This window comes from Oryctolagus cuniculus, chromosome 3 (assembly GCF_051225735.1).
Source record: "Oryctolagus cuniculus isolate XC-2025 breed Fujian yellow rabbit chromosome 3, ASM5122573v1, whole genome shotgun sequence".
Classification (NCBI taxonomy): Eukaryota; Metazoa; Chordata; class Mammalia; order Lagomorpha; family Leporidae; genus Oryctolagus; species Oryctolagus cuniculus.
The window spans coordinates 82098703-82110802 of record NC_142869.1 but is presented as its reverse complement, the minus strand read 5'-3'; the positions used below and the strand labels follow the sequence as shown (position 1 = coordinate 82110802).

The following is a 12100-nucleotide window of genomic DNA, read 5'->3' as shown; positions in this document are numbered from 1 at the left end:
TATTTTTGTTGTAGTAAGATTCTAAAATCCATGCATAGATTTTTGATAATACACTTCCATGAACTTTTTGAAGTACCCTCATATTTAACCAGATTATAATTTAGGCTTTTGTATCTAGAATTGAGGTGGTTTTTGTCTTCTGTTCTCTGACCTTGTGGCAACCAATGGAACTTTAATGATTTTTGACACTGTAATCTAATTAAACAGATATAGACTCAAATTATGATGTCAGGCAAATAAGACACACTTTTACTTTTTTGAACAAATGACAGCATAAATCCCCAAAGAATGCCAAGTGCTCAGGAAAACTTTTTCTTTCTTTTTTACAAGGCACTACCAGTGACATTATCTGCTACGATTCAATTTGGGTCTTTAATTCTCTTTATGCCTAGTGGCATAGCTTATATACCAGAAAAAGTAAATGTTACAAAATAAGAAAAGTTTTAGCATCTCATAATTACATTCTCAAATGAGTAATATTTTTTAAAAGATTTATTTATTTGAAAGGCAGAGTTACACAGAGGCAGAGGCAGAGAGAGAGAGAGAGGTCTTCCATCTGCTGCTTCACTCCCCCAAATGGCCACAACAGCAGGAGCTGTGCCAATCCAAAGCCAGGAGCAAGGAGCTAGGAGCTTCTTCCAGGTCTCCGATGTGGGTGCAGGGGCCCAAGGACTTGCACCATTTTCTATGCTTTCCTGGTCATAGCAGAGCTGGACTGGAAGTGGAGCAGCTGGAACTCAATCCGCGCCCATATGGGTTGCCAGCACTGAAGGCATTGACTTTACCAGTTGTGCCACAGTGCAAGCCCCATGAATAATTAAAAGGAATAAATAAATACATTAGCACATCAAATAAATTTGCACAAAGTACTGGGAATATTTATTTACAGTTATTTTCTGTAGCCAAATGGTAGTTTTAAGATATGATTTTATAGGGTTGGCATTGTGGCATAGTGGGTAAAGCCACCACCAGGTATCCCAGTATCCCATTTGGGTACCGGTTTGAGTCCCAGCTGCTGCACTTCTGATCCAGCTCCCCACTACTGGTCTGGGAAAGTAGCAGAGGATGAACCAAGTACCTGGATCCCTGCTATCCATGTGGGAGACCTGGAAGAAACTCCTGGCTCCTGGCTTTGGCCTGATCCAGTCTTGGCCAATGTAGCCATCTGGGGAATGAACCAGCAGATAGAAGCTCTCTCTCTCTCTTTCTCTGTAACTACCTTTCAAAAAAATAAATCTTTTTAGAAAAAGATATGATTTTATATGGTGGTAAAGATTTTATCCAAATATAAACAGTCTAGCATTTCTTATGCTTTTTTTTTATACATAGCAGAGAAAACACAATTTGTGTCAACACACTGTTCTAGCAAAGTACTATCCTAGCCAAAAATAAGCAACAATAGCACTAACTACATTTAGCTACTTTTCTGGTTCACTGATGAAACGGGTAGCTCCCTGATAGAAACAAATGTATATGATTATCAACTAATTAGAAGGGTTATTTGAAATGCATTAAAACTTTATAAAAATCAAATCAGTGATTACAATTTATCAATTGTACACCAGGGAAAAAGATAATTTTCTTTAGACACAAGACAAATTTGGATACAATTTAAACATTTTAAATAGCTACTCTGCTTCAACAAGTAGAAGTAATGGACTTCAAAACAAGGAATCAAAAATCAAGGCACAAATCCACCTTGGTGTTGTGGTTTTTTGTTTGTTTGTTTGTTTGTTTGTTTTTTGCCAGGCAGAGTTAGAGAGAAAGAGAGAGAGAGAGAGAGTTATAGAGAGTGAGAGAGAGAGAGAGAGAAAGGTCTTCCTTCTGTTGGTTCGCTCTCCTAATGGCCACCACGAAGCCAGGAGCCGGGTGCTTCCTCCAGGTCTCCCATGCGGGTGCAGGGACCCAAGAACTTGGGCCATCCTCCACTGCCCTCCTGGGCCACAGCAGAGAGCTGGACTGGAAGAGGAGCAACTGGGACTAGTACCTGGCACCCCAACCGGGTCTAGAACCCTGGGTGCCGGCGCCGCAGGTGGAGGATTAGCCAAGTGAGCCACAGTGCCAGCCAGTGTTGAGTGTTTTTAATTGAGCTGTACTTTGCTGAAGATAATAATGGCTACAGCTAACTATATTTCAATCAGAGAAAGTCAAGATGCACTAATTACGTCTCTGTATAAAGAGCTGTTTACCTGAGATAAGAATTAAAGTTGGCCAGTGAATTTTGATCCTAACATTCATGCAAGCTACTAAGTATATGAACATGCCTTTTCTTGACTTTCCAGATATAATTTATGTTATTAAAATCTATGGTTATTGGCTGGCGCCACGGCTCACTAGGCTAATCCTCTGCCTGCGGCGCCAGCACCCTGGGTTCTAGTCTCAGTCGGGGCGCCGGATTCTGTCCCAGTTGCTCCTCTTCCAGTCCTGCTCTCTGCTGTGGCCCGGAAGGGCAGTGGAGGATGGCCCAGGTCTATGGGCCCTGCACCCGCATGGGAGACCTGGAGGAAGCACTTGGCTCCTGGCTTCGTGTCGGCCATTAGGGGAGTGAACCAACGGAAAAAGGAAGACCTTTCTCTGTGTCTCTCTCTCTCACTGTCTAACTCTGCCTGTCAAAAAAATAAATCTATGGTTATGTCTAAGTATGCCTAGTTTACGCTTTTTCTTTTCAAATGAAAATAATATGTATTAAATACCATGTGGACTTTAATAGGATTAAAAATTCTATATTTACATTTATTCCTTCTTTAATAATTGAAAATGATTTAATTGTGGTGCCCTAATAAAATTTGCTAGTGTTCCAAAATGTTATATTGGTGGACTGTCAGAATTGTCTTTTAGGCAAAGGGCATTTCTAAGTGAGTTGTGAATATGCTAAGACAAAATTTAATGAAAAGGGTCAAGAGATTTTAAGGTCTTCTACTATAATTTTAAAACAAAAGGACTTTTTTTTTTTTTAAAGATTTATTTATTTACTTATTTGAAAGAATTAGAGAGAGAGAGAGGGAGGAAGAGACTAAGTGGGAGGGAGGGAGGGAGGGAGGGAGAGAGGGAGGAAGGGAATATATCATCTACTGGTTCATTCCCTAAGTGGCTGCAAAGGCTGGAGCTGGACCAGGCTGAAAAATCAGACTCGGGTTGGTATTTGGCGTGTGGATACCCATGTCCCATACTGGCGTGCCTGAGTTAGACACACTCTGATCCTGACTCCAGTTTCCTGCTGGTGCAAATCCTGGGAGGCAGTGCTGATGGCTTCAGTGACTAATTTTTCCACTCACCTGGGGGACCTAGGTTGAGTTCCTAGTGTCTGGCTTCAAACCCAGGGAGTGGCTACTGCAGCAATTTCAGGAGTAGACCAGCAGATAGGAGACTTCTTTTGTTTTCTCTCTCTCTCCCCCTCTCTCTCTTTGCCTGCTTCTCAAATAAATAAAACTTGAAAGGATTAGGAAGCGTTAGAACAACAGAATCAAGAACTCCTGTATCTGCAGATGAGAACTGCAGCTGAAAGGGATACCTGCTCAAAATGGTTTTAATTTGAACTAACAAATTTAACACTAATTACAGGCTTAACAGAATATGCCCATTGGGCCACAAAGTCAAATATATAAATAGCCTTCAAGCACATATTTTTATTGTTATTTTTTAAAAAGTTTTAAAAATTATTATTTTTATTTATTTGAAAGGCAGAGAGAGAGAAAGAAATAAACTACCATCTGCCGGTTCACTCCCCAAACACAACAGCCAGGGCTGAGCTGGGGCCAAAGCTGGGAATCAGGAAATCAATCCAGGTTTCCCACATGGATGGCAGGAATCCAGCTATCCATCACTGCTGCTGCGTCCCAAGGGTTACACTGGAGAGGAAGGAACCAGGCAGGAAACTGAATCCAAGCACTCCGACGTAGAACACCGGCAAATTAAATTCTAGGCAAAATGCTTTCCACATAACTGCTTAAAACTGACATTCTTTACCTAAATTATTTCACAACATGAATTTATAAATGTACTTCCCAAAGAACGTTGAGTGTATACGTTGTCAAACAGCCTTTTTATCTAATTTTTTTAAACCGACTTCATGTGCTGGTTCTAATGTAATCTGATTTTGTGAGTCCTGCGTGCCGAAAGCATTTTCAGGGCAGAATGACAGAGATTAAGAACTCCATGCCAGCCGGCGCCGTGGCTCACTAGGCTAATCCTCCGCCTTGCGGCGCCGGCACCCCGGGTTCTAGTCCCAGTCGGGGCGCCAGATTCTGTCCCGGTTGCCCCTCTTCCAGGCCAGCTCTCTGCTGTGGCCAGGGAGTGCAGTGGAGGATGGCCCAAGTGCTTGGGCCCTGCACCCCATGGGAGACCAGGATAAGTACCTGGCTCCTGGCTTCGGATCAGCGCGATGCTACGGCCGCAGTGCACCGGCAGCAGCGGCCATTGGAGAGTGAACCAACAGCAAAAGGAAGACCTTTCTGTCTGTCTCTCTCTCTCACACTATCCACTCTGCCTGTCAAAAAAAAAAAAAACCTCCATGCCTAAAATCCAACAAAACTGTGTTTGAATCTTGGTTCTGCCAACTATTTCCTGAGTGACCTTGAATAACTAACTAAATTCCTTCTCTTCATAAAAAAAGAGGTCAATAAAATACTTGATAGACTTAAATAGATATGTTTAACTGCAGTGCCTGGCACAGGGCACTGCCTGTGGCTTGTGTGGTAGAACAAAAGTTCTACATTAATTTTAAGGACCAAACTAAACGTGAGATATAAGAACCATTTTTAAAAAGAAATCAGTGAACATTAGTAACTAATTGGGAAAAAAACAAAGAAGAGGAATTCCCTTACCATAATGAGTACACTGGTTTCTGACATCTTCTATGCTTTCTACTTGACTGGCTTCTTGAAGAAAGATGTAACAGTTGTCTTGGAACTGAATCCAGATGGAAGAAGGACAGTCTACATGGAAAAAGAAAAACACTATTAATTAACTTCAGAGTAGGAACTACATAAATTCCTGAAGATAAGGACATTAGACACTAAATTTCCCCACACATAAAAATGAAGTTTCCTTTGTTAAATCGTTGTTAAAACAAGAAATCAGTGTAATACAAACTTGTCTCTATCCATTATACCTGTGGAAAAGAGAAATGTGGAAATGACTCTATTCTGACCAGACAGAGCAAAGCTACGGACTCAAATAAGTTTTTTTAGGAATTCAGATACATAAATTACAGCCCTCTTACCAAAGCAACAAACAAGGAAGAGAGACCATCAGAATTCCAGGCTTCTCTTTGAAGGTTGTCTTTGCAGTGTATCATTTCAAAGGTCTGAGAGTTTTAGAAGGTCTTTCGTTCAAATGATACCCCCAAGAACAGAGAGGGGAACAAGCTGTTAGATTATGAATCATCAGATACTTTCATACAGCTCGGGAAAATAAGGCTGGTGTTCTGGTGAATGTCCTTAACACTTCATCAAAGGAGACTCTTCAACCTACTGCTGTCACCGAATTCTTCCTCTGCTGAGTAAGGCAGAGGGTGTCTCCATCATTTCTACCTTGGTTGTCTTTTGTTCATTAGGATGATGTGCATTTTTAAGCAAACAATCGAATTTTTTAAAAAAAAAATATTTATTTACGTGGAAGTCAGAGCCATAGAGAGAGGGAAAGAGACAGAGACAGAGAGAGAGAGAGATCTTCCATCTGCTGGTTTACTCCCTAGACAGCTATAATGGCCAGGGCTGAGCCTGGCCAAAGCCAGGAGTCAAGAGCTTCATTCGGGTTCTCCTGGTGGGTGGAAGAGGCCCAAGCACTTGGGCCATCTGCTGCTGCTTTTCCCATACCATTAGTAGGGATTGGAAGTAGAGCGACTGAGACATGAACTGGTGGCGATATGGGATGCAGGAGTAGCAGGTGGCAGCTTTACCTAGTCTGCCACAATGCCGGCCCCTGGAATTTTCAATAGTTTATAAGCACAGGTATGCAAGAGCTTAATTTCACTGGCAAAAAAAAGAGGAAGCAGAAGAGGATTTAACTTAATCCCAGTGAATAATGGAGCACAAAGCATTAAGCTTCCATATTCTCTTAGGTTTATATAGACAAAATCTTAGTGCTCTTACTATCTCAGTGATTTTACCTACATAGTTTTATTTCATTTAAAAAAAAACTTGCTTATTTATTTGAAAAGTAGAGCAGCAGAGAGGGAAAGAGATCTTCCATCTGCTGGTTCAGTCTCCAAATCCTACAACAGCCAGCACTGTGTAATGCTGAAGCCAGAAGTTAGGAACTCCACCTGGGTCTCCCACATGGGTGAAGATGCCCAAGTGCTTGAGTCATCATCTACTGCCTTCCCAGGCACATTAGCAGGAAGTTGGATCAGAAGTGGAGCAGACAGGACTTGAACTGTCACTCCGATATGGGATGCCACAGCCAAAAGCAGAGGCTAAACCTGCTGTGCCACACACTGGCAATGACACCAGCCCTACATTTTGGTGTTTAAGCTCTGCATATATTAAAACTTTAATAATAATAATAATAAAAAGCAAGTAGAAGCATGCCCTATTACAAAGATCAGAATCTACCAATCAGCTATGTTAATCTAAATTTCCTGATACTCTTGGTTTTACTAAGCTCAGAATAGTTATCGCTACTGCTTGAATTCGGTTTCTCACAGCTCAGAGCACAAGGCCACCAAGTTAGATGATTTCCCAGTCCTGTGGGAATTTCTGGATAATGAGGTGTTAGCAGAAACAAAATGTTCATCATACAGATCTTGCCTTTCAAAGGAAAGCACATACTCCTCACACCACACTTCTCCTTTCCTACTGGTTAAACTGTATTAACCACCTTTAATTGTATGGGCACTGAAACATTCTCAGAATAACAGGACAATAAAAGGGGAAGAATCCTAGGTGGAGCAGTCATATCAACTCAGATCATAATGAGAGAAAAATAAACTATACTGTTAAGCTATTGTTAATTCAGATCACTTTTATAGTAGCTGAATCAATAATGTAATCAATACAACATGCCACTTAAATTTATGCCAGAGGGGCCAGCATTGTGGCGCAGTGGGTTAATGCCCTGGCCTGAAGCGCCGGCATCCCATACGGTTGCCGGTTTGAGTCCCGGCTGCACCTCTTCCAATCCAGCTCTCTGCTGTGGCCTGGGAAAGCGGTAGAAGATGGCCCAAGTCCTTGCACCCCTGCACTAACATGGGAGACTCCGAGGGGGCTCCTGGCTCCTGACTTCAGATCAGTGCAGTTCTGGCCATTGCAGCCAACTGGGGATTAAACCATCGGATGGAAGACCTCTCTCTCTCTCTCTCTCTCTCTCTCTCTCTGCCTCTCCTCTCTCTGTGTAATTCTGACTTTCAAATAAATAAATAAATAAATCTTTAAAAAAAATTATGCCAGAGTGTGAAATGTGAGCTTTCCCTGATCTCTCTCTACCACATTTAGTGGCTAAACTATCCAAGATGTACTGGGGTAAGTGTAGATGGCCCAAGATACAATTTACTTCATTGGTAGGTGTTTTGTTTGCCTGCAGTTTTATGTAAACACCTGCATTATATGTATGATTACATTGGCTTAAATTCTGGCAAGTATCCAGAACTCTCACAGTATGGTGGCGTAAAGATTAGCCGAATAGAGACATTTTGGTAACAAGCACTTTCTTTGGGAAAATGTTCATAATTAAATAGTAAGGAAGAAAACCTAGCTATAAAATGGAATGCGCAGATTGGGTATTTATGGTAGGTATTTAGCCTAGTGGGATAAGATGACCACAGCACATTGGAGTACCTGAGTTCCATACCTACCATTACCAATTCTGTTTCCTGACTCCAGCTTCCTGCTAATGTGGGCTCTGAGAGGCAGAGGTGATGGCTCAAAGTTCCTGTCACCTACCTGGGATACTTAAATTGAACTCCCATTACCTGACTTTGGTGTGGACCACCTCTGGACATTGTGGGCATTTAGGAAGTGAATCAGAAGTTCTCCGTTTCTCTCTCTGCCCTCCAAATAAGCAAACAAAATGGGCAATAATTTTCCAATATTCATAACACAAGGAAGTTCAGAAAGATTAAGGAGGTGGATTCAAACACCCTGAAAACAAGGCCCTAAATTCAAAGCCTGTGCATGAAGCAGCTAGACCCTCGTATCCTCTTCCGGAGAAAAACACTCAGCCATCTCAGGTGCACTATACATTTCTGCCACCTTCTTTGAAAGCCTGGCCTTTACTCAGAGGAACAACTTCCATTTCTTCGAATCCGCTAACAGATCATCAAATGTTCTGTTTATCCTTTGAAGTCCAGACCTCTGTCTCTACACCTTGTCCAAGAACTCACCACTTGAATTTACTTCAGCTTTAGCCTGAAGCAACACCATACAGTTCTCTCTCCAAAGCTGTCATCAGTGGTGAATGACCAGGAAGTACACAGCTTTGAAGTGAGACAGATTTGGGTTTGTGTCTTGATGGTGAGACCTTGGATAGTATATGTTATTTCTTGTGTTTCCTCATGAATAAAGAGGTAATACCTGTATCTATCTCACTGGGTCACTGTAAAAATTAGGAGAAATGCTGCAAAACTGCACAGCACAGTTCCTAGGGTAAAGAACTCCAAATACGGAGCTTTGAGTAACCATCATGATTCCTGGTATCTTTCTCCCCTAGACAGTGAGCACTCTGAAAATAAGGACTGAATCTTACTGCTCGTGGGAACCCCAATACCTCAGATAGCTCTTATACTATAATAGGGACTTAAAATATTTTGCTGAGTAAGTCTTTTTCTTCATTTTTAAGTGCCTTAATTATCACCTGTTCACACCTTAAACAATCCCTTTCCTGTAGATCCACCACTTCTTCCTTGAGGCATCTTAAGTTTCTTATATCTGAATATACAATACTCTGAATTCACAACACAACTAAATTCACCTGCTGCTGATTCTAATGCCTTTACTGGTATATTGTTTAAAAGGCAAACTTTATCTTCAAAAACATATTTTATTTATTTGAAAGGAAAGAGTGACAGAGAGACAGAGAGAATCTTCCATCCGTTGGTTCACTCCCCAAATGGCCAAAATGACAAGGGCTGGGCCTGGTTGAAGCCAGGAGCCTAGAACTCCATCCAGGTTTCCCATGTGGTGTCAAGGGTCCAAGTATTTGGTCCATCTTCCACTTCTTTCCCAGGTTCATTGGCAAGAAGGTGGATCAGAAGTGGAGCATCCAGGACTTGAACCAGCACTCATATGGGATAACAGAGTGGCAAACAGAGGCTTAACCCATTAAGCCACTGTGCTACAATGCTGGCTCTGTAAACTCTATCTTGAAATACACATACCTTCAATGCATACGTCATAAACAAATAGCCTGGTATATTTTCATAAAATGGACATACCCATATAGTCATCAACAAATAAAAAAACAGAACACAGACCCTTTTCGGTCACAACTCCCTTCCAAAGGTAATCACCATCCTAACTTCTAACACTCCAGATTAGTTCTAATTGTCTTGAACTTTACAGCAATGCAATCATACCCAATATATCCTTTTTTCAAGGTATAGTGAGTACTTGCTGGTTTTTTCTCATTGCTATCTGCTATTGTATAAATATGTCCATTCTGTTAAATACTTGAGGTAGTTTCTAGTTCATGACCATTACAATGAATGTTACTATGAAAATTCTATGTATGTATTCTCATCTAGAAGTGGATTACTGCCTGCTGTAGTTTGAGAGACCCCTTCCAAAACTTACATGGAAAGATAATTGCTACTGTAACATATTAGGAGATGGTGTGGGGCATTTAAGAGTTGATTAGGCTTGGGACTGGCGCTGTGGCGCAGTGGGTTAATGTCCTGGCCTGAAGCGCCGGCATCCCATATGGAGCCCGGTTTGAGACCCGGCTGCTCCACTTCCTGTCCAGCTCTCTGCTATGGCCTGGAAAAGCAGTAGAAGATGGCCCAAGTCCTTGGGCCCCTGCATCCACGTGGGAGACCGGGAAGAAGCTCCTGGCTCCTTCCTGGCTTCAGATCAGCCCAGCTCCAGCCGTTGCGGCCATCTGGGGAGTGAACCATCAGATGGAAGACCTCTCCTCTCTCTGTGTAATGCTGACTTTCAAATAATAAATATTAAGAGGTGATTAGGCTATGAGGCCCCATCATCAAGAATGGGAAAGCAGCAGCAGATGGCCCAAGTACCTGGGCTGATGCCACCCATGTTGGAGATCTGGTTGGAGTGCCACGCTTCTGGCTTTTGTCTGGCCCAGCCCTGCCAGTGTAACCATTTGAGGAGTGAACCAGAAGATGGAGAAATCTTTGTCTCTCCCTCTTCTCTTTGTCATTCTTTCAAATAAAAAAACCATTTTTTAAAATGTAAACGTGTACATTTCACTAATGAGAGTTTGACATACAGAAAGAGCCCAGAAAGAGGGAATATCATAAAACACACAGTATATGAAGGTAAGTTTCTCCCCCTATTGTCTCCCTATCTCAAGAGAATGTTATATATTAGGTCAGGTTAGCAAAAACAAGCATTTCCAGAATGTAACTGAAAGTGAATGTGATAAAGGGAGAAACTCTGAAGTGCAAGTTTGACTATTATTTTACTTTATTTCCCTTCTTCTTAAAAAAAAAAAAAAAAAACCTTTACTTTATTTATTAGAGAAACACCAAATGAGAGAGAACTCTCATCTGCTATTTCACTCCTGAAATACATGCAACAGCAAAGGCTGGGTCTGCCAAGCCCAGGAGTCGGGAACTCAATTCAGTTTTCCCATTTGGCTGGCAGGGATCCAAGTCTTTGGACCATCACTTGCTGCCTTTCTGGGTGTGCAGTAGCAGGAGAGAGGAGCCAGGACTCAAACTCAGGTAATCTCACAGCAGATGCAGAAGTCCCAAGTTCCACCTTAAACCTCTAAGCCAAATTCCCACCCTTCCTATTTTCTTTTGATGCCTTATGTTGCTCTTTTTTCTTCAGTCTTATGGAATTGAGAAAATAAAATAAAATGGAAACAGTCTCCATTACCACATTTAACAACAGCAGAAACACCTTTAAAATCATTGAAGTTCCTGAACCATGGGTTGAGAAATGCTTTCTTGTATTATTTCTAGTCAAAGCTACAGACAGTATTTTACAAAAGAACATACAAAAAAATGAATAATGTTTAAAATAGTTTATATGAAATAAAGCCTAATAAGCACACACAAAAAACAGTCAACACTTAAGCAAAGTGTTGCTTTGTTACTTCTTTGTACACTTGTAGTTCTTATGCCTTTTAAATTAAAATGATTTCTGACCTCTAAGCCACTGATCCACACTCACTCTTGTTTCAGTGGCAGCTCATACATCAATTCTCCATGAAGTGTGCAACATTCACCCTCCTGAGCCTCTGGTTGCTCTGAACTTGCACTGGACATTCTACTGCCCTATGTGTGAGAACTCAGCTACCAGGTTAAAGACACTCAGGGAGTGAACCAACTAATGGGAGTTCTCTGTCTCAAACAAACTAAAAACAAAACAAAACAAACAAAAAAAAAAAAACAAAAAAAAAAAACCAACTACCCTCTCAATAGTCCTGGTACTCTGGTATGGGATGCAGGCATCTTAAAATGAGACTAAATACCCCCCTAATATTGCAGCATTTCTCCTAATTTTTACAATGACCCAGTGAAATAGATACAGGTATTTCCTCTTTATTCAATGCCAGCACTGTAGACAGTGGCTTTACCCACTAAGCTGCAGTGCCAACCCCTAACTGCACCCTTAATAAAAAGTATCCTCCTATCTTAAATCATGCCGCAGGATAACATGAACAAAAGTATGGCAGTACAAGGCTGTGGTTAAGTATATTAGACTGTGACATAAAGTCTGGTTTGGACAACATGATCTTTGGTATGTTATGTAACTTTACTATGCCTCAGTTTCCTGTATTTGTAAAATGAGGATAACACTAGTACCTATCTGAGGGAGTGTGATGAGAAAATTGTTCTAGGATGCCAGGATTCCACAGTAAACAAAAAGAAATTGCTGCCTTCCTGGAGCTTATATTCTAGTTAAAATGGATACCCAAAAGCAAGGTAAAGAAGCAAACTTGTATGTTAGATGGTGTACAAGTGGTCTACTGGTAT

General features: G+C 41.3%; 1 protein-coding gene across 4 annotated transcripts in view; it reads right to left on the bottom strand.

Annotated features, from left to right (window-relative positions):
- Positions 1-12100, bottom strand: part of CD302 (CD302 molecule) — a 33993-nt gene that overhangs the window by 14971 nt on the left and 6922 nt on the right. For 2 of the 4 annotated variants that reach the window (XM_051849544.3, XM_089328289.1), the window contains exon 2: positions 4824-4934. In XM_051849544.3, coding sequence (XP_051705504.2) covers positions 4824-4934 — 111 coding nt within the window. Of the gene's footprint in view, positions 1-3275; positions 3412-3707; positions 3849-4823; positions 4935-12100 lie in introns of all 4 variants that reach the window. The other 2 variants (XM_089328290.1, XM_089328291.1) reach the window with 2 other exon arrangements.